General features: G+C 39.8%; 1 protein-coding gene across 6 annotated transcripts in view; it reads left to right on the top strand.

Moving 5' to 3' along the window:
• The window catches only part of ulk4 (unc-51 like kinase 4), an 81566-nt gene that overhangs the window by 53687 nt on the left and 856 nt on the right, over window positions 1-27023 (top strand). For 2 of the 6 annotated variants that reach the window (XM_044206612.1, XM_044206610.1), the window contains 6 exons: window positions 624-672; window positions 3314-3419; window positions 10513-10679; window positions 12534-12635; window positions 14614-14808; window positions 23522-23610. In XM_044206612.1, coding sequence (XP_044062547.1) covers window positions 624-672; window positions 3314-3419; window positions 10513-10679; window positions 12534-12635; window positions 14614-14808; window positions 23522-23610 — 708 coding nt within the window. Of the gene's footprint in view, window positions 1-623; window positions 673-2270; window positions 2324-3313; window positions 3420-10512; window positions 10680-12533; window positions 12636-14613; window positions 14809-23521; window positions 23611-27023 lie in introns of those variants that run through there. The other 4 variants (XM_044206611.1, XM_044206613.1, XM_044206614.1 and 1 more) reach the window with 4 other exon arrangements.

The following is a 27023-nucleotide window of genomic DNA, read 5'->3' as shown; positions in this document are numbered from 1 at the left end:
GTGCTTTCTAATGCACACAAACACACACATACACAAGGTGTGTGTGCACATAGAACCTTAATCAGAAAGTAGACGAATGTCATTGCTAATATAGACATCCATCTCTCTCTCCCTCTCTCGCTTCTACCCTCTCTCAGCTTTTCTTCTAGTTTTTCCAGTGTGGATTAATCCACAACACTCTTTTGTTTTCACATCTTCTCTGCCCAAATCTTCTCCCCTCTCCTCTAATCTTCCCCGTCCTTTCTCCTCTTCGCCAAATGTAATCTTCTCTTACCTCATCTTTTCCTTAACTCTCATCTCCTCTTTTTGTATCCTTCCCTCTCCTCTCTCACCTTCTCTCACTTCATCTGCTCTCATCGCGTCTCCTCTTTTCATCTTTCTTTTCTCCCCAATTCCACTGGTACCAGACAGGAGTCATGTAGCAGAACTCCAACCTTAATGAAGATGAAACAGCCCAGTGTGTGTGTGTGTGTGTGTGTGTTTTGTGTGTGTGTGTGTGTGTGTGTGTGTGTGTGTGTGTGTGAACAGTGCGGTGAATTGCCTCTAAATGAATTAATAAATTAATTTTTCATCCCTGTCTTTCTACCTCTGCTCCAATATGTATTATTCTCTTTCCTTTTCAGGTTGATCAAACACAGTAGGATCCTACCATCAGTCTTTCAACTCATTATGGTAAGAAACCTATCTCACTTAATCAATTATTATTCAGCCAATCAGCAAATCACTTGATCATTAAGTCAGTCTGTTAAATAGTCTGACAATCAGCCAATCCAAACTAGTTATCACAATCTGTATTATTTTATGGCACTTCTGATGTATTTTACTCCAGCTCAGTTGTATTCTGCCTCCTTCCTTCTCTCTCCTCTCTCACTCACTCCATCTAACCGTATAGATGTATTTATGTAAATTAGTCTGAGTGGTGTTGACCTATTAGAGGGCTGGTGTAATTGACAGGCAGGTCAGCCATAGAAAGGAGAAAGGGTTAATAGAGTGAGAATATGGACTCTACTATTAAGATCCAACACAAACGCACAGCACTTGTCTGTTATCAGCGAAGCATAACAATGTTTCGAGTAAACAATTTATTTCACCTGACCCTTTTTGCTGATGCACAATCTAATAAACACACAAACACATACGGAACAATCTGTTTTCAGCAAACCAAAACACTTGGGCTGCAGGAAACTATTTATAGTTAATTTACGCACACACACATGCACTTGCACATACTCACAAAATAATCAGTGTTCTGCGTGGCTGCCTGTCCAGCCTCGACAAGCTGATGCAGAATGTTAAACACTGCTATCCAACAGCCTGATTAACTCCTCTCCTGATTGTTTACTCCTGTCTCAGCCTGTCATGTCAGGATCCAATAGTGCCGTCTGTATTGCTCACGTTCGGATTGATTTATGCTGCCTGAAACAACTGTGATCTGGATTGATTACACCTGTCTCTGGTGATCACACTTGTCACGGAGAAACTCACCTAATTGTATTTGTCTAGATGATGAAGTAGTTCTGCTTCAGGCATGAAAGGACTTCAGGGAGCTGGCTAGACCATGGTTCTTTAACTGGTTGGTTGCTGTACCTGAGGAGGCAGAAGGCTAATCAGAGTGGGTTGCAGTCAGAGACTTTTATAAATCATGCCTCACTTATACTGTACATTCTGTAGATACACCACTAATACATGTTGAATGCTCTGAGTTAAGGGGCAGAACAGTGAGTCAATGAGTTAAAATAAATTTTGGTCGCTCTTTGTCAGGTTTTATGCTTTCAGTAATGTACACGATAGTCCTTTCACAGCTTATTAGTCCATAAAGATCAAAATAAATTAGTTTTGTCATTTGTTGTTTCTGACAGGCAGGTTGTCCTAAATGTGAATTGATGTCATTGTCTTCAGCCTCAGGCTACTGTTCATGACGAGCACCAGCCAGGCTTATCAGCCCGTACTCAGATCACACTGATGCGCACAGACCCCGCAGGCAGAGCTGGTGTATCTCAGAGGGGATCAAATAGTGAAATGAGGGCAGGAGAGAGAAGGAGAAGTGAATTACTGTAGGAGGAAGGACAGAAGGTTTTATGAAGAGGAGAAAGAGAAGAAGAAGAGAGTAAGGGGAGGAAAAGCAAAGGAGGAGAAGGGAGAGGTTGAGTAGATAGGAGTAAGAGGAAAGTGGAGACTACAGCATTACTCCCCAATAACATTTTTTTCAGTAGGTAAAATGTATGATTCTTCTCAGATATTAACATCTAATTCTTAACTGTGTCTCCCAGGTCAAGGAATATTTGTCAATATTGCTGTTTATGACAATAGAAATGTCAAATATGTAAGTATAAAACTGACCTGTAATAACAACAAAATAGCTTATTTTAGGTGACAACATTGACATTTCAGTCCATAAAACATGGGAAAGGCAGCTGCTCACTATTATACAGTAGTTTTACTGATATTCAGTACTGTGTCCAATAAACTGGAGACCTAGTGATCTGGTAAACCAGTGATTTTTCAGGACAAAATAGAAATTTTCTATGACAAAATTTTGATAAACAAATCCAATCAGTGCACATATAAGTCGTCAGTTTTTTCACTTGCTGGTTGGCTTCTGTATTGTTTGGTCCACACTAGTTATTACTGACCTTGTATGCAATGCGGGGTGTCCTGCCAACATTTTCAGACGTATCCCTAATGGCAGGCTTTGGGGAAAAACTGATGCCTGGGTTGCAGTTGGCCCCTGGGACAAATTCCCAGCAAGGCAGTGTCCAGCTCTCTTAATACATTCATGGTGCAAGCCTCTAGGGGCAGCACTGGGCAAAGGCCTAAAACTGTATCACTGAAGCTCACAGACACACAGTATTTAGGCAACTTACTTTGTATAAGTAAAGGTTCCTCAAACAGATAAACATTGGGGTTGAGAATTTTTAACTAAAGCTTCCAATACTGGGGCTGGGTTTGTGTGCAAGTAAGTAGGTTTTTGAAATGTTCGTGCTGGAAGATTTATCTTCTCAAAACAGATTCAAAGGTTGATTGTGGTCAATAATGGTGTGTTAGTGTTTTCACAACAAGCCAGTAACTATTCGGCATGAAGAAAGTCTATGACAGAAACGCTGCTTCATGTGCTCACTGTGCTGTGTGTGGAAGTCCACCACCTTACTTGTATTTACATTATCTATCTGAAGTCATCACATTTAGTTTAATGTTAGTAGATGTGAAAAATTCTACTTAGAAAACCTTTAACTATGGACTAATTATGGAATACAAGATGTCGTTAGCTGACCTGTAACCTAGTTATCCTATCTCTTCCACTTACTTTCTTTAGGCTAACATTAGTAATGTTACCAGTGGGATGGTCCAGAATGCAGTTGCCTTGCTGTGTAATCTTAGTGGAGACACAGTCTTGGACCTGGAGCCACAATACCAACAAGGTACAGTATGTCTGCATCTGTACGTATGGAGAGAGGGAAGATTTAACTTTTCTCTGCTTTGAAAAAAAAAAACTTCTACTTTTCCTCTACTCTACTGTTTTGTACTGTCTGTTACACTAGTGCTATTATTAGTGAGTGAGTTAAGTGAGTCCTAGAGACCCGTCTGTCATTGACCCTAATGCACAGTGTGTTGGTATCATGTATCTACTCTGCTAGCATTAGTTATTGTCATGTTACTTGTTGGCATCTTGTTTTCCCCAGCCTGCTGCGTAATGCTTGTTCAGGTCAACAACCTTAGCTGTGTGTGTGTGTGTGTGTGTGCATGAGGCAGTGTTTTTGTCCTTCAGCTGTGGTGCAACTCAATAATATTAGAATTTCCTTTTTCCTCCTTAGGTTAGGTCATTTTAGGCCCATTTTAGCACAGAGCTAGTTTGGGATTAGGACTTTAATTAGAAGGAAGGAATAAGAAGGCCCACAGCTTAGGCATGCAGGGATGCAGCCTAAATCTAGCATTAGAGAATGGATGAAGTAAATTAAAGATGTTTTCAAGAAAACATTTATAAACACTGCTGCCTGTGTGTGTGTGTGTGTGTGTGTGTGTGTGTGTGTGTGTGTGTGTGTGTGTGTGTGTGTGTGTGTGTATGCAAATGTTTCAGGACCCACAGTTCAACGCTGTAATTGCAACTCTCAGCGGCAATGAAAATTCCACACAATAATAGTTGCCTTCTCAAATTTCTATTTAGAACTGTGTTCATTTCTCTCTCTTTCTAGCTCTCTCTTTCACTCATCATTTTGTGTCTCATTCTGTCTATCCATCTTTTCCTCTGCACCCCCTGCCTCCCCAAAACCACCACCACTATCACCCTTTCCTCTTCCTCTTTCCATTGGGTCAGCATTGCGGCAGTTCAGTAGTCAGCATCATTATCGTCCAATCAGCTCTCCTCTCAACAAGAAACTGTCAACCCAGCATTAATACTGGCTGGGCAATTAACGCTATCTCCCTCTCCTCTCCTCTCCTTTTACTTATTCTGTTGCCCTTTGCTGTATTAACTTGTTCTCCTCCTCTTGTTCCTCCTTTTCCTCTTCTCCTACCATCCACTTTTCCAATCTACTCCACTCACATCTTGCCCCATCATATACTCTCCTTCCTTTCCTCTGTTCCAATTTTTACCTTCTCCCCTATCCTCTATTTTTGGCTCCTCTTCTATCTTCTCTCCTCCTCTTTCTCCCTTCTTTTAGTTGTGGTGCCCTCCAGATCAGTGTGGCGATGGCAAGAAAGAAGGGAGAGGGAGAGGAGGAGAGAAGCGGAGAAGGGAGGAAGCGTGTATAATTGGCTTTTTAAGGTGTGACAGAGAGAGGAGGGGAAGGGTGGTGTGTGAGCATTTATGTGTGTGTGTGCGTGTTTGTCTGTGTGAGTGTGTGTGTGTGTTGAAAGGTACTGAAATAGACAGTGAAGAAGAACAAAATAGGGGGGTGTTTTTTGTGCTTGTGTGAATGCATTTGTGCTTATGCTTCTGTGTATGTGTGAAACTAAGAGGAGATGTATGTGTATGTGGGGGGCGGTGGATGCAGGAGCACCCAGTGTGTGTGTGTGTGTGTGTGAGTGGGTAAGAGAGAGAGAGAGGAGATGAGGTTTATAATTGGGCAGATTTGCCTCCGACTGAGATAATACCCCCTGGGGAATGAAGACAGAGGGAGCAAAGAGAGAGAAAGGCAGAGATAGGGAAGGAGAACAGAACAACAGAAAGAAAAAGAAGATGGCAAAAAAGCATGGGAGAGAAGAGGGAAGGGAAAGATGATAGAGCCAGGAAAGCAAAATGGGAAGTAAAGAGGGTAGCAGAGAGGAAGAATGGGATACACAGAGAAAGAATGTGGTGCATTTGGGTGAGGAGACATGGAGAAGGCATAAGATGATAGAGGAGAAAATTTGAGGTTGAAGTGAGTGACAATTTGATAGAGGGAGAGATTGAGAGAGGCGGGAGGCAAAGAATGACTTGATAGGGGAGTAAGAGAAGCTTCCTAAACAAAGTTCTTATTATTTTACATGATTGTGGATGCCTCAGATTTAATTTGTTAACATGTAGCAGACTAACGTAGAAAGTCTCGGTTGTAATCTGATTGTGTGAGAATATGAAGCCTCGAGCTTCTCTACAGAGAGTAAATTTGAGACTCATTTTGTAAGTACATAGATTTGTTAAGGAAATTGACACATCTTGAGCATGTAGAGCAGCAGAAATTCACCCCAACAATTTGGAAGTGTTCGCATCCTGAGCAACCCCTGAGTTTGGTCTTAGGCTGAGGTGCTGACAAGGTGTCAGTTAATTAAAGTATGCTTGTAATTAATTAAAGACGTCTTCAGGGGCTCCATGTGTCTTCAGAATCCTTGAAGGTCTTTGGTTTGATCCGCCACCAATCCTTGTTATTTCTCTTGACCTTCTGTGAGAAGCTCAGAGGAATTTTTAGGTAATTGGCTCTGCATTGGTGTTATCTAGTTTCTGTGGATCTTGCATCTATAAAGTGCCATTTGAAATTGATTCAGGTTTGGATTCATTTCCCCAAACGATGTCTAAAAAATTCTATAATAGTTTTTCCACATCGTGTCCATATGTGTCCAATCAATAAGATTGCCCCCTGGCATAGTTTATACCACAAAGATCTGTCTTGCATATTAATATTTCCATATTAGCATGCACCCACAAGGTCAATGGATTGACAATTGTACATAATGGCAATCAATAAGACACTTTTGACTGTAAATGTAAGCTGTTTTGCAGTGTATCTTGACTTTATGCTGTGCATAGATTGCATTGATACCTGTGCAGTTTGCATTGCAGTCCGTGGATACCAGTGAAATATTTATTGACTTATTGTAGTATTTCAGTATTATGTTTTACAAAGAACAATATCCCAGTGTGAATAAGCAATTATAACATGTCAGATATTTACATATTTCAATATGTGGCAATGTGTTGATCTTTTCCTAACCTTAAACCTGACTACAATCTTTACCTAACTTAAACTAATTAGTTTTAGTAGACTAAACTTAACTAGACCTTAACTTTAAGGGTGGTAGATCACAAAAGGCTTATAGGTTTTTGGAACAGTCATATGCGACATTTTGCAAGGCATTGACAAGCAACCGATTTTGTCATTTGGGCATATATTTTTTTAAAGTAAAATGCAAATTTTTGGTGACAGTTTTGCTGCTAGCTGGGTGGCTGTGCTCCTGTAGATTCAGTCAGGCTGTTTTCTTGACCAGTGCATGAATGCTTAACACTGAGTGCACTACAGAATATGGTGGTAGTGGTAACGTCTGTTAGCCATAGGGTAGGACCAAAAAAATGGGTGCTTACATTCTAGACAACATATAATGAATAAAATTTGGTTTTCTATTGATTTGATGATGGAAACTAATAAAAGGGATAATCAGTCACAGGCTGTATCTGGCCCAGGACCTACCAGTTAAGGGCTCACATCAATATGGAGAATGAAACCATTTGCATTTAGGTATTCAGTAAGCACATCAAGCACACACAGGATTTGACCATGCTATGCTTCACTCTATCCTTGAAGAAGTCTAACCCAGATGCCACATACATTATTGGGGAAAATCACATTATTGAAACCATATACACCCTTTAATTTAACTTTATTTAGATCAACTGAAACATTACCCATTAATCAAATGTTATCAGTTTAGTAGAGGTTTTTCTGTCCCCAGAAAACATTCCTAATTTGTTTAGACAGTACTGATCTGTGCCACCCATCCTGTTGATTCCCAATAGAACTCATTTTATAGTGGTTTATAAATAGATGATACTGCAAAGCATTGTAGAATGTCTATTTTTAATCTAGTTAAAGTCCAAAATCCAAAATAGGACAGAGCAGAATGTTTTTTTTACTCATAAATTATTCCTCCAGTCTTAAATAAGCAAGTAACATTAGTACATATGTGACATTTAAAAAATTGACTTGTTAGCATTGACTGAAAGCAGCTGTTATCCATATACAGTAAAAGCCTGTGTGTGTGTGTGTGTGTGTGTGTGTGTACACTAGTAATTTCTGATGTATAACTGACTGAATACCAGAAAGGAGCCAAACTAAGATAAGACTGTATTACATTACACAAACATGAAGTATTTTTATGATCTTTAATATCTCTTCCTTTCCTGTTGAGATAGATACAATTGCTGTTGCAATCTATGATGAATCTGCAGTGGTAATAAATGTGGGTCCCTGTTTTAACCATGTATTCGTAATGTCATGTGTGCAACAACACTAAGTGCGTATCCAACTGCACTTGCTATTTTCGTTCAGTAATATGAATAATATAAATATATTACAATAAATATATCAGCTGCTCACATTACTCTTTGAATTATTTTTCATGGAACTTTGTGAACTGTTTGTGCTTAGTGCATTTCCAGGATGCCTCTGTTTCCTACACTCCTGATGATTTACTCAGCTCAATTTAGTAAGCTGTGTAGAATATGGGGTAAAAGCGACCAGTCTTTAAAGTAACTATTTTGCAGCAGCTTGGTGCTTGCTGTGCGTGATTTAATCAAGGATACCCACAAAGGGTCAAACATGTAGAAATGTCTTGTACATTGGAAATGCACAAAAGATTAAATTGGAGACTGCAGTTGGAAAGCATGTACCTGTCCTATGGCTTTCAGACAACTAGGGACTCAGTCAGCTATCTAACTATCTATCAATCTACAATGCAGTACAGACTCTGCTTTGCTGGCATTGTTTCCGTAGTCAGATTCCTTTTGTAGTATCAATGTGGATCCAAATGTCTCTTCTGGTTGAAGTAACTGCATTTTGCCATTGCTGGTGAAATTCAGTCAAATGAGTGGCATTATACTAAAAACAAGCAGGTCCTTGGTTGTCAAATCTATAAGCAATGTCAGTTACCTATATTTATCTGTATCACTGTAATCTCACATACTGCAAGTGTGTTTACCGTGACTCACATATCTATCAATTTTATCCCCTAAAAAAATACATGCTTAGTGATTTGTGTTTTTGGTCTGTGATCAGCTGTGTTTTGTTTGGATAACAGCTGGTCTAATCAAAATGCAGTGAGGCCATGAGAAAATCAGTTTTGACAGGTGGTTTGACGAGTCACAGAGTACTGCCAGTGTGTGACTAAAATTGAAAACACTGGATGCATTTCGAAATAATGTTGGGTATGCTTCAAATTCCCTTTCCAATTTCCAACTTTGACTACTTCCTTAGCCCTTTTGTAACCCTCTTCCAATAGATTTTTTTTTCTTGTAGCCCATTTGAAATCAATGCGTAGAGTGACCTTTGGCGATTAATTGTAGATATTTTCAAAGATTCTACTGTGCTGTTACCTTTTTTGAAATACATGTCATGGTAGAATGTGTATAGAGTGGAAGTATAAAAACTTACATATTGGCCTGTTTAGTGTTGTTTTGTCTACATAAAACTGTAGCAGATTATTACAGAATTGACTCAGCCAAATTTAACACTATTTTTATATCCTAATAGTCCATATGATCACCAGTTACAAGCACAGTCTGTGCTATCTATGTATATTCCCAATATGAGCATATGCTTTAAATTTTAGGTACACAATCAAAGAGTAATTTCAGTTTTGATTACTTACGCAGCTATAGTCTGGTTGATAGGTAGCTAAAATATCGGGAAAGTTTAGAGAATGTATTTGATAGAAGTTTTGTTATTTCTTTGTGATTTGGTAAAAATAGCTTTGTATAGTGATGGCAGCCATTCTCAACAGATAATAACAAAATAATAATATTAACATATACATGAGCAACTATCTAGAACAGAGTTTTCATCTGAACAGGACTGCATTGTCGGATCACATTAACAGCAGAAGAGGTCTTTGTTTGACTGAACAGTCCAAAGTAGAGCAGACTGTTTATTTAATTATGAGGCATGACAAAGCAACAGTACATCTCACTGACAGCAGGCTAGCTTAATGGCTTTCTAGTGTCTGCAGTGTTGCACTTTCACTCACAAAAATAAACACACACACAATGTCTACATTCTAAATAAAGATCTGTTGGAATAGAAAATAACACTAGGTGTATTTTCCCCAGTGAAGACAGTGATTTAATTAATTTGTTATTTAACTGTTACTTTTTGTGTGCACAGAAATTAAAATCAAGTACAACGTTGGACTTCTTGATAGGCACGGTATACATTTATTGGAACGTGTCATGTCAACCGAGTCAGGGCAGATTCTATCCAGTCTTCACTTACAGAGATGTGTAGTGAGAACACCTCAGGGACAGAAGCCTACAATATCTAACTACACAGATCGAGCTGCAAAATGCAGAGTATCTTGTGTGTCATGTTAAATTTATTGAGCAAAAGAACATGGTTTTGCACTTTCGTAAAAACAATTTATTCATGGCTTAGCAAGGGTTAGCAGCATTACGACATGTTCTACATTGGACAGTTTTCTAAGGAAGTATAGAGTGTAGTGAGAGGGATGAGGAAGAGATACGAAGAGAAGAACAGAAAGTATTTGTAGATGAGCATCTAAATTGAGTTGTCTTTTGTTGTTGCTGTTTGTGTTACCATTCTGTGAACTTGGGAGTGTTGATACTATCAGATTTTCACAGATGAATTCAACCTGCACAGCTTTGAGTTCTGTTTAAAAAGTTAAATGTCAAATTCAGGTAATTTTCTCTGCTGGGCAAATTGGTGACAATGAAATGCTAAACGACTTAAGAGGAAGAGTGTACCTCATGTTGTGTAGGAGTCGAACCAGAGCCTGCAGCTACAGACATTTACTCAAGTCAGGCTCAGAGATACTATTATGTTTTATACTTCCGACATACAAGTAGGAAAGAGCGGGAGGTGTTGGTTGTTTGGAATGCAGAAGTAGGTTGGTTTGATTGGTTACAATCTATGAAGTGAGTTCATATTAATGAGCTTGTAAGCAAACTGATTTTTTATTTGATATTTCATGATGACAATGAAGATACATGGCACATGTGCAAAGATTAGTGTGGAGAATTCTAAGTTTTGGTACCAACAAGTAATTGTATCCAAAAATCCAGTAACTGTATCCAATGACTTTTCTACTGCACAGGCCTAATAGAGGTGGTGGTGAGCACCCTCACGGAAGCTGCACTAGTCCAGCTGGATGGAGAGGGGCATGCTGTGAGGAAGGTCAGCCATCTTGTGTTACAAGCCCTTCTGGAACTGCTTCACAACATCCTAAAACAAACATCTGTTGTTGTCCGCTCCGCACTGCAGGTATGAACACTCAAACACAGCTAATGAGAACAAGAAACTCACTGCCCTCTCTCTAACAATAGTCACGAAGCTGCCCTTGAGCAAGGCATAGAACAGATCATAAAATGCACTGAAAACATTTTAACCTCCAGTGCCATCATTAAGTTCTTAAAATGTATTAGCACTGTATTTCAAAGTATGCCCTACCCCAGTAACATAGATTATGGTCGGTCGCTTGCAGTCACTACTACAGTGACTGTTGTATTGGGTCCTGTAAGAAAAAACAATTCTCAAAAGGAAACAAATTGAGGCTCTTTGAGTAACTCAGCAAGCTAAATTCAAGCCTCCTCAACTCACCTTGCAAGTTACAAAACAATATCCTTACAAACTTATAACTTCAATATAATATACTTCTAAAAAGCACTGCATTGCCACAGTCATTGCAAATAAATCCTTAAACAGCCACACTGGCTTGTCTTGAATTTTTTTTTTTTTAATGTTTTTTAAATGGTTGTTAGCTGTGTGTCAGTTGTTTTGCTGCATCATGTTACATTCGTCTTTATAGGCTGGTGTATTTCCCACATTGATTCACCACTATTTACCAGTTTCAACTCTGTTGAGCACAGAATCACCAACAGACTCACAAAGTCAACTTCCTCAAAATGTTGCCCTTGTATCATGTCTCGAAAGGCATGTGTGTATGTGAGTGTGTGTATATGTCCATTGATGTGTGCAGTGGAAGCTAGCAGGTTTAAGCAACTGCGATATTGAAGTTGCGGACTCAGGAGAAAGCGGATGAGGTCCCCAGTCCAGGGACACACACACACACACACACACACACACACACACATACTCACAGGCATACACAGAGGGGCCTGTCTGGCTGTGTCCCTGCGGCCTCATTATCACCACTGGCTTTGTCCTCAGCTTGCCTCCCTACACACACACGGACATACGCTCACATACACACACACCAGCCCCCATCTCCCCATACGTACACCCCAGCCCAACGCATACATATTAATACATGGACAGGGGGGTGGGGGGACTAAAGGGGAGGCAGGGTAAAAGACTGGGTGGAAGAGAGAAGGACAGAAGAGAGAGGGGGAAGGATGGAGAGATAGGAGAGACAGAGATGGAAAAGGGAGCAAGCAGAATGTGCAGCTGAAATCAATTCTGCGAGAAATGCAAAGCTCATTAAAAAGAAAACTTCTGCCCAAACCAAATTCATTTGGGTAATAAGGTCTGATAAGGAAAGAGGACGTGACTAGACCGCTCTCCCCAAACTATTACTCCGTTGGTCAAGAGAGACAGTCAGAGATTATGTATACTACAGAAGAAAGAAGAGAAAGGAGAGAGTGAGCATAACCGAGAAGAATTGACTTTGGGGAAGAGAGAGAGAAAATATGTGCCAGTATTAATCACATTATTCCACCGCTAATTGGCCTGAAGTTCCACTGTAGGCATGAATTGAACTAAAATAAGCCAAAGTGAAGGACAGATGTGCTAATGGGATGGGGCAGAAAAAAAGGATGAGGTGAGGAGACTGAAGTCTTAATGAGATGCAAAAATGACTTGATGTGACAAATAATGAAAATTGTTCAACCTGTGTTGTTGTGAACACATTTTATGTTAAAGAAGGGTTAAAATAACACAACATATGGAAAACTATTTCCTCTTTTAGTCTATTTATCAGTGTGTCTTTCTCTATCTGTCTCAGTCTGTCAGAATCTGTCTTGGCAGGTCTCTGGATCCATCATTATTGACTGTCAAATCTCTATAAATGATTTAACTTGTGTGTGTGTGTGTGCACCTGTGCGCGCGTGTGTGTGTGTGTGTGTGTGTGTGTGTGTGTGTGTGTGTGTGTGTGTATAGAGCCAGAGGGTATCTTGTCCAGCAGTAGTGATGGATGCAGCAGAGAAGCTGCTCCTGGAAAACCGACCCCTGAGCCAACTTAGCACACACCTCATTCACATGGTGAGACCCAACACTCACAGAGCTGCTTATTTATCCGAGGAAGAGTGTGTGTGTGTGTGTGTGTGTGTTAGTGTGTGTGTGTGTGTGTGTTTGTGTGTGTGTGTGTGTGTGTGTTTGTGTGAGAGTGAGTGAGAGAGAGAGAAAGCATGTCTGTTTGTCTGGTTATGTGTTTCTTTATGTTGTGTCAGGAATCAGTCTCTGAGGTTATGATACATGTGAGACATATATACATTAATTCAGGCTTGGTGATACAAGTAAAAAATACAAGAAGATAAAGATCTCTAATTCTAAATCAACTGCTTACATTGAAAGTGAAACCTTCTGCAGAACTTTTCAGCAGTTACTAATGCCCAGCACAGTCACTTTCACTATACACCTGTGATCGTGTCAGTGAGATTTTATAAGCCTTATAATTTCACAGTTGGTCCCACAAATTAGTTTGAACTTCTTATAACAAGTTAGTTTGAGCTCCACTTAAGTGCTGTTTAGTAGGTAAATTGCGGACATCTAAAATAACTTTTTCATAGAATGGTAAAACAGTGATTTCATAAGGGAGCAGCACGAAATTGTAAAATTTGACTAACCAGACCAGACCAGTAAAACCATCTGCCACAGTTACGGTAACTAGATCTACAGCTTCCTCCCACACTAAATATGTCAATTCTCAAACCTACTCCCCTGCCTGACTGCACTGCAAACAGCATCACTACTGATCAAGCTTGTTTAAAAGTTGTTCCTTAATTAACTGTCTTCCAAAGCAGTGTGTATATCTCTGTTATGGTAATGAAGTTAATCAAGCAGTCCTACAGTAAACTATTTTCAACAGAGACATAAAATGCTTGAAATGCACTTTCATGTACAGACTGTTTCCTCTGTCTAATTCCTTCAACCAGTTCTGTTAAAGTAGCCAAGTTACAGGTTACATAGTTTTCTGCAAACGTACTGACTATATACTACATGTGATTTCAGTGTAGGGTTGTTACATAAATGCAGTATGCCCCTTGCACACTGTTTGATACAGATGATTATTCTAGTTTACTGAAGTAATTATACTACAGTTATTCTAAATATTAATCCCAGAAATCTGCAGAAAAGGCTCTTACATCTGCATGTACCAGCACAGAAAGTGATGCAATTTGAAAAACAGGACGATAAGAGTGGGTACAATCGTGGCCTATCTGCTGAGAGAAATGTGGAAATGTTGTCGTAGTAGGTGTTATCGAGGTAGGAAAGTGGGAGGAGGAGAAGAGCGTGTGAGTGGTTGTGAATGACGGTTGAGTGGGGGCAGCTGACACACCCCTGGCCTCTGCCTCAGCCCCTGTGCCCCATGGGAGATTAATGGGATAGAGAGCAGCAGCGTCAATATGATCCCAGAATCTAATATCATTAAAACTGCAAAACTTGCTTTTGTTAAAATAATCCAGTTCTGAAGAGTAGTGGGCTTATTATTGATGCATGGTAAAGTATTATGATTAACTCAGTGCATTAAGTAAATTAATTTGGCAAGGGGTCAGTTACCAGTAATAATCTTGCTAAGATGCTCACGATTTAGAGTGAACATTGATCCTGGATGCTAACATTTTTCAATATTTACTTGATATTGCCTCCAAATAAATTGATATATCCAAATTACAAAGCTACATAATACCGTTACAACTCATGGCAAATTTGTGCACTTTTCACATAGTGGCTTTGATTATTAATTTTAATAAAAATGTCTCTTGAATGTGTGCTTTAATATGCTAACCTGTGTGTGTGTGTGTGTGTGTGTGTGTGTGTGTGTGTGTGTAAAAATATGACTTAATTGTTTTCATTTTTTTCATATTTCTATTTCTAAAATTTTATTCATGATATGTAATGTAAGTACACCTAGAAGAAGAAGGAGAATTCAGTCAATCACTTTATTTTTTATTTTATTTAAATAAAAACATGGTGCATTTCATCGTTCTATTTATTAACTGATTTTCTCTCCTTGTAGCTGTCGGCTGAAAACCAGGAGGTTTGGGAGGAATCTATTCAGTGTCTGTCCCTACTGGTCCAGCTGTATGGAGGGGAGGGTTATGACTGCCTGTCACCTTCCTGTTTGCAAAACTTTACACACGTGCTACGCACACACATGCACATCAGGACCCCCCGAATCCAACGCACAACACTTAGGATCATCAAACGACTGGTGAGTACAGTGCACATTTAGGCAGGCAGACATACACACAGACACAAACAGCCAACATCTATGCACATGCATAGAAATGTCACAAATGTCAACATTTCTTGTATGACATTTTATCAGATATCAATTTGTGCTCTGTGTCCCTTTTCAGGTGCCAGTTCATATTGCAGAACTGAAACACGTTTGAATATATCTGTATGATTCAATAATCTTGGCCCTGTGTTTGTTTGTATTTTGGAGGTTGAAATATTAACTGCAGAATGAAAATATTGGAATAATAAAAACAGACTCCGTGCAGGCACACACACACATTACACACACGCAGACAGCTGTGCTGCTGTTCTGAAAATAGAGTGTAGTTTCACCAGAACTAGACTGACAGAGGGAGCAAGACACGGAGGGGGAAAAAGTGTTGGTATGTATCTGCCTGTCACTCTCTGTTTGAGTGTCTGTCCAATTTTGTCTGATAGTCAAAATGATTTGTTGTTCAGGCCAAAAACTTGGTCTGACTCGTGAGAGAGCACACTGCAGTAAAGCAGGTGGAGATTTAGTGAAGCTTCAACTTCCCAAATTTATTAAATAACATTAGCTCCATGTGGTTACATGGAGAAAACTGAAGCAGCTAACATTCACCAGGATTAGGCAGGTTTTAACAAGGTGGCAGTTTCTTGCCCTGATAGACTCACACAACAAAATAACGACGCTGTAACAATTCACTAATTCAGGTAGAAAAGCATGTGGCCATTTGACTGAGAATTTTAATTGTGAGGACTATTAATTTAATTAAAAAGCCAATGTGAAAGTTAACTAAACGGCCAGTAAAATATTGATGAGAGACTCATACCACATTAGACAAAGCCAGTTGGGAAGCACATATTAGGTATAAATTCTGCAGCCTAGCTTTCCTAGGAAATACAATCATATTGGATGATTCTGCGGAACAAGATTTACGCCCAGTGCCCACACTCAATGGCAATGTAGGAAGCGGTATGCTGTTTATGTAGCATGGGGACAAGTAAGTGTGTGGAAGGAAAGCATTTTACTTTGACACCAGACCAGGGTTTGCATCCTTTCTCAGGCCAACAATTAATGCTCACTTTTTTTAAACCATGATGGCAGCATTTCTCTAACCTTAAACAACGAGTTTTGGTTGCCTAAACATAACCATGCTTAAGTTGTCATGGTACAGATACTTTAGGAATAAGTTATTTAAAATTGTTGAAATTGGATGTTTAAAAAATGAATCCAGGACTTTGCAGAATTGTCCAATATTCTTTTGAACAGTGAGGTAAAACACAGGCAGGGTTGGTGAGGGTAGTCCAGTGAAAATGCATCTTAAAAAGTCAACACGACCAGTTTGAAATATTGGCAGATTTTTCTGCAGACCCTATGAATTATGTAAAATGCATTCCTAATGTTTTGGCTTGGCCGCAGGGTCATGAAATAGTTTCTGCACGTGGGACACAAGGTCAGCTGTCACCCTGAGATCATATGATCTGACTGATGGCTGTGCCTGGAAGCTACCTTACATTTGTAGTTGTGTGTGTGTGTGTGTAGGAAAGAAAAAGTATGTGTGTGTGCAAGAGTGCGTGCGCATATTTTTGATTCCTAACTAATTAGTTCTAGCCACCTGAACCACCGACACACAAACTCCATCACACACAAGCCCAAAGACTTGCCTCTTTCTCTTTTTCTGCCTGTCTGTTGTAGCAAATTTGTCCTCTTGTGCAAACTCCCTCATTACCCCCTGTGCTAACAGCTGCAGTAACATCGAGGTGTGTATCCTCGATCCTGCTCACCACCCTGAGCAACACACACAAAACTGTGTGTGTTTCAGCCATTTCCTCGTAGCTAGTGGATGAGTCACTAAGCAGCTCAGTGCTAGGAGCAGAACTAATTTATTTGCCCAAAAAAATACCCATCTACCATTCTGCACATTTAGTCATTCAACTCATTGCACATTAGTTAATTTAAAAGATTTAAATGTTAAAGTTCCCTTTTAAAAGTTAAAGTACTGTTGCCCTCCTGTTGCCCTCCCCCCGTGTGTTTTTTCTTGCCATTGGAGTCCAGTAGATAAAGTTTTAAAGAAACAGTTTTAAAGTTTCAAAGGAAACCTGACTTCAACATCTTTTAACTGTTTGCTAAGTTGACTTTTCTTGAATCTCATTATCAATTGGCAGAGAACAATGTGCACCTTTCAAAGATTGCAACAGACATTCATTATCCACAAATCACACTTTTTCACTGATATACCGTCACAGAAACACAGTGACTCTCACATTCGCTCTCAAACACACACCTACACACTCAGATAAGTGCCTGCCCTTTAACAAAGGCTTTTTAATTATCTTTCATTGATTTCAGGGCTCCGTTAATCTCAATCAAAGATCTCGCTAATAGCTTGGAAACTGCAAAGGAGGAGAGAGGGAGAATGAATCAAGTCTGAATTAGTGAAATTTTCAACTTGTGTTTTTTTCAACACACACAACTTGGAAAGACTTAAAGGGGAATGCTAATTAAATGGAAAGAGATTCATGAGAAGTTGCCAGAGAAATAAGCATTTATTATTTCTTTTAAAGCAGTTTGATATGTCACTGTACAATGTTTTTAACCTTTGTAGTCTGTCTCTGACAACAGAATTTGTTGTGTTCAGTGATTGGTCCCTTAATATGAATTAATGTCTTTCTCAAGCCCCTTTTCACATACAAAACCCCATAAAACTGTAATGTCAACTTGTCCATATGTTGTGTAAATTGAGTTAACACACTACAGACAAACCTGGATCTGTGTTGTTGTCGATGCTGTCCTGTGTTTGTCCTTACACTGCTTGATAATACCACTCTTGTGTCTAGAAGCTTCCTCCTCTCTCATCTCCGGAGGCCAAAATATCTCTTATGATAAAAATATCTTTAAAGGCCAGGTGTCCATGGACCATATAAAAAATTATATTTCAATGCAAGTCTTTATAGGTGGCATGAATTGAACTAAAGAAACACATTCAAGTTCAAGTTTTCAATTTCATCAAGACATTTTCTCCATGCCTGACCAAGAATTACAGCTGTAAATGTGTAATTTGGTTATTTATTTATTGGTATTATTTGGTTATATATTTATTTTATTGGTTATTTGTGACCAGGGACATCTGCACAAAATGTTTAAACACACACACACACACACACACACATATATAAGCACTAATGGGGGGACACATTAAAGTAAAAACCTGAGTAAAAAAGTGGAGAAACATATCAAATGCAGATGCTTCCGGGCACCAGGGCTTAGTGAATGGTTGAGTACAAAAATGATGTGAATAAAATGCTATGGCCTTTATAATCACCAGATCTCAACCCAGTTTCACACCTATGGAAGATTTTGGACCAACATATAAGACAATGCTCTCCACCACCATCTCCATAAGACCAAATGATATAATATAAACTTTCAAATCTATTTAGTGATGTCTGTCACTGAATTTGTCCAATTTAAAATCACTATCCATTATCACACCCAGATTTTTCACAGTGGGTTTTACATATGGTTCCAGGGAACACAGGTCCATATGGGGCATCACAGGCACCACTGGGTCCAAATATCAGGACTTCAGTTTTACTGTCATTAAAGTTTAAAAAATGTAAGGCTGTCCACGCTTTGATGTCCTTGAGACAGTCCAACAATGGTTTTAAAAAGTTTGCATCTTTCTGTTTCAAAGGCAGGTAAATTTGAATTGACCCTAAGGGGAGCTATAACAGGAAAAAAGGACTGGCCCAAGATTAGAACCCTGAGGAACTCCAGGTTGAGGAGGATATAGAGTCACCAAGGCTGACAGAAAAACTTCTGTCAGACAAGTAAGACCTGAACCACTCCAGAGCAGTACTTTTAATGCCAACACAATGCTCCAGGCGAGAGATGAGGAAGAAGAATGGCAATCCCTGGAGTCAGTAGCTAATAAAAGATTGTTAAAAACTTTTAAAAGTGCAGGTAATGTGCTGTGAAGGGCTTTAAAACCAGACTCAAGAATGCCATGTATGTCTAAAAAATATTGCCATTGTATGAGTATAACTTTCTCCAAAAATTTTGAAAGAAACAGGAGTTTAGAAATTTGTCTAAAATTGAAGAGGACTGGGGTGTCCAGATTGGATTTATTTTAGATTGATCAATGGTTGCATTACTGCATGCTTAAAATCTGGTGGTACAACACCTGAAGCAAGTCTGCTGTTCATAATTATTTGGGTGTTTGGACCAATAGTCTCACAAATCTCTTTAAAAAGGTGAGGGGAGGACAACATCTGTGGAACAAGCTGAAGATTTCATATGATTAATAATTTCCTTTAGAAGAGAAAGAGACAGACTCAAACTGGTTAAAGGTAGCAGAGCAAGTGACAGTGATGGATGGGTCATAAGAAGGGGGTGAGATGTATGCTCTAATGATCGTAACAAAAAAGTTGAGACATTTTTCACAGGTTTCTGAGAAAACATCAAGACAGGCAGATTGGGGGGGGTATTAAGAATAGTGTTAATGGTACTAAAAAGAACGAGAATTGTGACAATTATTTGAAATATCAGAAAAATATTTTTTCTTTCCAGCTTTGACAATTTTCTGATATCAGTACCAGCTGTCCTTTAAAATGTCAAGACACCTGCAACTTTTCTTTTTTCCACTTTCCGTTCAGCTCTCCTGCATTCTCGTCTGACAGCACAAGTAGTGTCATTCAACCATGGTTAAGGTTTAGGTTTGGAACGCATGATTTTAAATGGAGCGACAGTATCCAGGATGTTTTGGCATAGTGAGGTTAACTCCTTAGTATTAAAATAAAGGGGGAACCCTGAGTGAGTCTCAGTAGCATTTTTTTTAAAGCAGCAGAGAACTGTACAGCAGTGGAAGGGTTAAACATAAGACAACAACATGCTGGAGCACACAGTTTAGTGATATGACAGTGAAGAAAAACAGGCATGTGATCAGAGATAACTGCATTGCAAACTTCAATGTTAAAAAACAGGTAGAACACATGGTAAAACAAGATCTTGTGTGTATCCATGCTCTTGTGTAAGACCTATCACAGACTATACAAGATTGAAAGAGTCAATAAGATTTTAAAAAGTCTCTAACCCCAACGGCTTAGTAGGACAACAGACATGAATATTAAAATCGCTGACGATTAGAACCCTGTCATATTTTGGCGTAATTCTGGCCAAGAAATCAGAAAAGTCATTGATAAAGTCCTTGTTACATTTAGGTGGTCAGTATATCACAGTGTGAAAGTACCAGGTGAGATCGATCCAACTCGAACTTCTTCAGTTCAAAGGTGGAGGAGTAGAAGTCTGACGACAGTTGCCTACAGCTAAAACTTTTACTACTCTCTCTTTCTCTGTGGTCAGGTACGTTGTCACTTGTTTGAAGTTAATATCTATTATGACAGCTGCCTTTCTGAATCTGTTCTCTACTTTCTGTCTGTCTATGTGCCTCTCATCTGACTTTGAGTTCAGTATTATAGAGTCAGGGTGTTGGTCTGGTAGAGATGGGGACAGGAAGATGAAGGGGAGGGCCAAGACAAGGTGGAGAGCAGGGATGGACTGGGGATGATAAGTAGGTGTGTGTGTATGTGTTTAGTGGTTGGTTGGCAGGCACACATAAATGTCCGCTCACCCTGATGGGGAAGGCCAAGTGTGTGTGTGTGTGTGTGTGTGTGTGTGTGTGTGTGTGTGTGTGTGTGTGTGTGTGTGTGTGTGTGTGTGTGTGTGTGTGTGTGTGTGTGTGAAAAAAGTAAGCGAGTGAGGGGAGCGTCTTTGTCTCCTCCTAACCCCGTTGCCTAGCAACAACCATGCTGTGTCGCCGCTGAGACAGAGGTGATGATGTCACTGGAGATCAGAGAGACCACATTCACCAAACACACCAACACACATCCACTCAATCACTCACATACACACACACACACACACACACACACACACACACACACACACACACACCTACCTTAAAGAGACTTAGGCAAACACAGTTTATATTTATTGGAATAGATTTGTTCCACAACAATCTGTCACTGTAATATTAAATCAGATCTTAACTCAGATCTTAACTTGGCTGATATTAATGTAATGCCCCTTTTTTAAAGTGAGAACCAGCTTTAAAACACACACACACACACACACACACACAGCAGTCTGTGGACCAGGTGTTCCTGGTGGGTGTGGAGCCTAGACATCATGGTGTAGGGACACATGTTGGGACAGGAATAAAAACAGAGGGATGACAAACAGAAGAAACAAATGATGTAAGGAAATTCAGTGAAGGATGAGAGGTTAATACTCACTACTGAGGAGCAGTAAGGAGTGCAAGAATCAAAAAAATTAAAGGACGTATGTGAAAAAGCACTAATGTAACACAGCAGGTGTGGGGTCCATTCAACTGGATTTTTGGCAAATTAGCTATTTGATCAATTTACTTTGAAATGGCATTGACAAACGCGTGTGATGTCACTCAGCAGTTGGTTGTGAATGATTCTGTGATGATAACACAGACCAGTTTTTCTTATAATGTAGTGGTCCATGGGATGATTTTGAGTGGCGCTGTGAAAAGATAACGAATGTGAAAATAATATATTTCTAATGTAAAAATGTATCATTGGTTTCTTATTATTGGTGAAACAATGGTTATAGCTGCTTGACCTTCTCTGATAAATCAGTCCAATAGACTGAAAAAGAGGACAGATAAAAAACAAAAAACAAATTCATCTTGCATGTTTGCAGAGCATCATGACTGGTATTGCTATGTTGAGATGACAATGATAAACACCACTGATAGACAGTTATGATATCATATATCAGTCCTGACTGATCTGTAGGGTTTTTGTCTCAGAGCTAGTCGTAAGTGTCATTTATTGACCTTTAGCAGGATGACGAACCAAAAAGTCAATATTGAACAATGTCACTTTACAAGTTTGTGTAAAGTGTGTTGGAAAAACTGGATAAACAATAAATAAACAATAATAAACAATTTTTTTAATACAAAAAGAAAAAAAGACGACAATTCTGAAGTGTGCTTCCTGTTTCAGTATTGATCTCCGACTTGCAGGTCAAAGTTGACTTTTGTTCAACTTTGACGGTGTGAATCTGCGCAGTTGGCCAACAGCCCTGCAGCTTCTCGCCAGCCCTGCTGGATGAGAAGCTGGCAGCGATGCAGGTGGATGACCCCCACGTGTCCTGGATTGTTGACTACCTGACTGGCAAACCACAGCATGTGCGTCTGCAGCACTGTGTGTCGGACAGCGTGGTCAGCAACACTGGGGCCCCTCAGGGGACTGTCCTCTCTCCCTTCCTCTTCACCATCTACACCACAGACTTCAGCTACCACACAGAGTTCTGCCACCTTCAGAAGTTTTCTGATGACTCTGCTGTGGTGGGAAGTATCAGCGGTGGTGATGAGACTGAGTACAGGGCTGTGGTGGGGAACTTTGTCTCATGTTGTGAGCAGAACCATCTGCAGCTCAATGCGACAAAGTCCAAGGAGTTGGTTGTAGACCTACGAAGGCCCAAGGCACCAGTGACCCCGGTTTCCATCCAGGGGGTCAGTGTGGACATTATAGAGGATTACAAGTACCTTGGAGTACATATGGACAGTAAACTGGACTGGGCTAAGAACACTCAAGCTGTTTACAGGAAGGGCCAGAGCCTCTATTTTCTGAGGAGGCTGAGGTCCTTCAACATCTGCCGGACAATGCTGAGGATGTTTTATGAGTCTGTGGTGGCCAGTGCTATCATGTATGCTGTTGCATGTTGGGGCAGCAGGTTGAGGGTAGCGGACGCTAACAGACTCAACAAACTGATCCGTAGGGCCAGTGACATTGTGGGGGTGGAGCTGGACTCTCTGTAGGTGGTGTCAGAGAGAAGGATGCTGGCCAAACTACATGCCATCTTGGACAGTGTCTCCCACCCGCTCCATGACGTGCTGGTCAAGCAAAAGAGTACCTTCAGTGAAAGACTCATCCCCCCAAAATGCGCCACAGAGCGCCACAGGAAGTCATTCCTGCCTGTGGCCATCAAACTCTTTAACTCCTCCCTCTAAGTGTAGTCTGTATGACCCTAAGTCATTAAACTGGACATTGATCATTACACCTCTGCAATACTTGAAATAATTGTGTAATATTCCATGTTAATACTCCTGTGCAATATACTCTTTTCAGTTTAAAATTCCCTATTTATTGATATTTATTCATACTTCTATTACTGCTGTGCAATATCCTCCATCTCATTATAATCTTAACTACACTTAGCTACACTTAACTTGACAGTTCATGCACTACTTTGCACTACATTACTTTATACCGTATTATTATCATCAACCGGTAAACCCACTTTGTACTTCACACTTATTTTATACTTATATCCACTTGGTACTTAATTTATTTTCTGACCTGTATTATATTTTTTGCTTAGTACTTCTATTCCTGTGTGCACTGACGTGATAGTGAGCTGCTGTAACAAAAGAGTTTCTGAGAAACAGTGATGCATTGTGTTTTGAAAGGGAGGTCATTATTCTAACAGTGTGCCATCTCCCTGTTTTTTATATTTTACAAAAGTGCAGCGACACTCTCGTACACTCTGTCAGACCCATCACATCCTTTGTCGAGTGTGGACCACTGCCATTTAACTGAAGACTAATGTGACTGTACCTTTAGTCTTTCTCACTCACTTTGTTCTTCCCCTTTCTGTCTTTCTTCAGGTGCAGACTACAGAGCGATCTGACTGGTCAGAATGTCCCGAAGGGGCGGGGCTAATGAGTTTACTGCAGGATATAACTACATCCAACAGGTGTGTGTTTCAGCAGTATTCCATTTTGATATAACAGACTCTTTGCATTGATCTCAGATTGACAAAATAATCTTTTTTTTACTAACTGGCAAAACAAGACTTTAGATGTCAAGATGTGAAGCTGTGCTTAGTCTGTGTGTGTACAATATTTGGCTGTCCATATAAGGTGCTCATTTCTGTCAGTAGTGTGTGTATGTCAGTGTTGAAACCATACCTCAAAGGACACCAGTAACAAATAATTGTGGATTTAGATGTCTCCTCCAGCCCTTTCCTTCATCATATTGCTTTTATGCATGTCAGAACATGTCTTTGCATTACACGTCAAGACAGACCTTTTTATAGTTGTTAATTGAAAGGATGCGAGCTTCTGACAGGACAGAGTGTCAGCTTAAATGTCTCACAAAGAGCTGAGAGATCAAATATACATGTATTAAAAACAAAGCTTCATCTTTGTTTGGGAGTCTTGGCAGGAAACATGACCTGCACCACCCTCACACACCTGTAAGTAACAGCTTCCCTTAAAGATTTATGAGTTTGGGAACTGCAAAATTTGTGTACAGGGAACACTGCTTCGACTGTGATTCTCTGTTTAATGACTTACTGCAAGTAATGCTCACTTTAAACCACACAGCAAGTAACACGAGCTAAATAAAATACACCTGCACATACTTAGACTGTAACTGCTTTGTTTATCAGTTTTAAAAGGACATAAACATAAATTAGTCAGATTTGGAAAAAGTGAATATATCTTTACATATTTTTTTGTATATTTAAAATGAAATCGAAAAAACAAAATCAATCAGCTGAAAGAGATTTTACTCTCTCATTTTATGAGAACTGTTTTTTCCACTCTATAACTATTTATTAAAAAATCAGTCACTTTCACTTGCTAAGTGAGCTTTACTGCAAAGCAGGCTTACATTTCACTGTAAAACTGTAAATCAGACCAAATCTAAATATGAGCTTTGTTGCGGCACAAATTTAGAAGCACATTCCTAAAAGTATGCCAGAAACAGACCACTAATTGTCAGGACTACCTTTTATCTATCTTAGATTAACACATATATACAAAATATTTCATATAGTTATGAAAACAAATACAACTTTCTAATTTGTATCTCTAATAGCTAATATTTACCAAAGATGACAACAATTCTGAAATTCACTGTATGTGTACGTGTGTGTGTGTGTGTGTGTTTTCATGTGTTCGCCTGTATCTTTGCATCTGACTGCCTTTTATGAGTATGTGGTCTGGATGTTTGTTCCCATTTTTGAGCCAAGGGTTTTGTTGCTGTAGCGACCATGCTTCCTTTGATCTCTTGATGTATGAGACCAACAACCTGTCACACACAAACACAGACACACACACACACACAATGAATACACACACAGTCGCTTTCACCTCGTTCTATATATACAAACTCTGTCTCTCAATCACACACACACCCTGTCACATCAGTAATAAAGGTATATTGTTGTCCTGCTATAGAGGCCTCTCCTACTCTCCCCTCCCTCTCCCCCTCTTTTCTCCTTGATCACCCCTTTTATTCCCTTTTTGTCACCCTTTATACCCATTTCTCCTCCTCTCTCCCCCCTCCATTTTCTTTCCTTTTTCTTAATTTTCTTTCTTTTTCACCTCTTTCTCTCTCTCTCTGTCCTGTGCTCTCCCTCTCCCACTTCTCCTCTCCTCTCCCCTCGTCTCCTCTCTCTCCTCTCCCTCTCTGGCAGATGAAAGCAGAGATCAGCTCTAGCCTTTGAAGTGGCTGAGACTGGCACACTCCCACTGGTTTAGCGGTAGGAGGAGGGTAGCAGAGGTTTTAGGAGAAAGGGCAGGAGATGAAAGGAGTTATGAGGAGAGAGGAGAGGAAGGGAGGGGAGGAGGGGGGGTTTAATTGAGAGGATGAGAGGAGTTGGGGCAGAGAGTGGAGATGGAAGAAGAGTGGGAAGGAGAGGGGAGGTCTGGGCTGAGATCCTAACCCAAATGATGTCATTCAGCCTTTACCATGGCAACCTGAGGAATGCCTTTTCAAAACCTCAAGCCTGACCGAGTGTAGAGGGAGGGGAGGAGCGTCACTCATAGTTCTCCATCCGGAAGAAAAGCCTTGAGGCCCAAAACCTGATCCTTAGTTTATTGCATTACATTTGATCACTCTAATAAAAACACTATGATGTCACATGGTCAGGCACTTACTGTATTTCTCTACATTTTAGCGCAGACAAACATTTTAGGGGTGTGTTTATGGCTTCAGTCTGTCACAACCGAGAACCGATATCAAAACTGTCTTGTGAAAACTGGCCAGATATTGAGGAGCATGTTGTAAAGAGATGGAGATAAATCCACTGGGGCAATCTGGGACAGTGGAATCAACTAGTCTACTGTATTCCTGTGAAGCATCCATTGAGATGAAGATCTCGAATGACGAAAACAGAGTGAGGAACCTGCTTGTCCACTAAGTTATGAATTCCACACAGAAAACACCCCAAGTGTTGGGATGAGCCAAGTGTGAGCTAATGTGGTTCTGTAATAGCCATTCACTGTAATCTAAAAGCAATTATTTAATTTTCCGCTATCCTCCACGCAGCTGCTGAGTGGCAGTTTGGGACTGTGAAAGTTTGTCCTAAAACTTTTATGGATCCAATTTATGTTCTCCAAATTCACAAACTTTCAAGGAGTTCTTAGGCCTCTGGGAGCTGTGTTAATTAGGTTAATTATGTAGGTTTTAATCAACTAAGGGGGTGGGCTTCTGCTGGCTTGGTTGTCAGGCTGCCCTCAAAGACACCTGGGAGGAAGAGAAGAAGGGTGGAGGGCGAGCGAGGGAGATAAGAGAGGGAGAGAGAGAGAGGAGAGGTAGATTAGACAGCCTGTAGGGTCTGAGCAGATTGGATGTTTTCACCAAGCCACTGTATTATAAATGTATGTAACTTTGTATAGAATATCGTATTTTATTTCGCTTACAGTTATCAAGTGTTGATGAACCACAATAACTATGCCATATGGCAGAGTGAAATTAATAGAAAAGTCACCTATTTAAAGTCCAGTATGAAAAAAATATAATTTATGACACAGATATTTACAGATTTATGTGCAAAGTAATACATTACTATAGTATTAATACAGTACATTGTAATATTATATTGAATGTGCAGCATTGTTTTTTTAATGCTTTATAATGACATGACATTTTTAAAAGAAAGAAAATAACGTTTAGAGAAGAGATGAATATCAGCCAGGCAAAAGGCAACTCAGCACGTCCACCAGACTGGAGTCTCAGTTCTGCTTTATGTAGGTCAGGCAGGATGTTGAGCACATTTTCCAACAAATAATGATGATAAAACTAAACGCTGCAACTGCAGTGTACCAGTGCACAGAATTCTGTCAAAGTCCTGATGTTCATAATGGTCAGGAATTCAGA

This window comes from Siniperca chuatsi, linkage group LG9, assembly GCF_020085105.1.
Source record: "Siniperca chuatsi isolate FFG_IHB_CAS linkage group LG9, ASM2008510v1, whole genome shotgun sequence".
Classification (NCBI taxonomy): Eukaryota; Metazoa; Chordata; class Actinopteri; order Centrarchiformes; family Sinipercidae; genus Siniperca; species Siniperca chuatsi.
The sequence above is the reverse complement of the archived record's forward strand: the minus strand, read 5'-3'. Positions and strand labels throughout refer to the sequence as shown.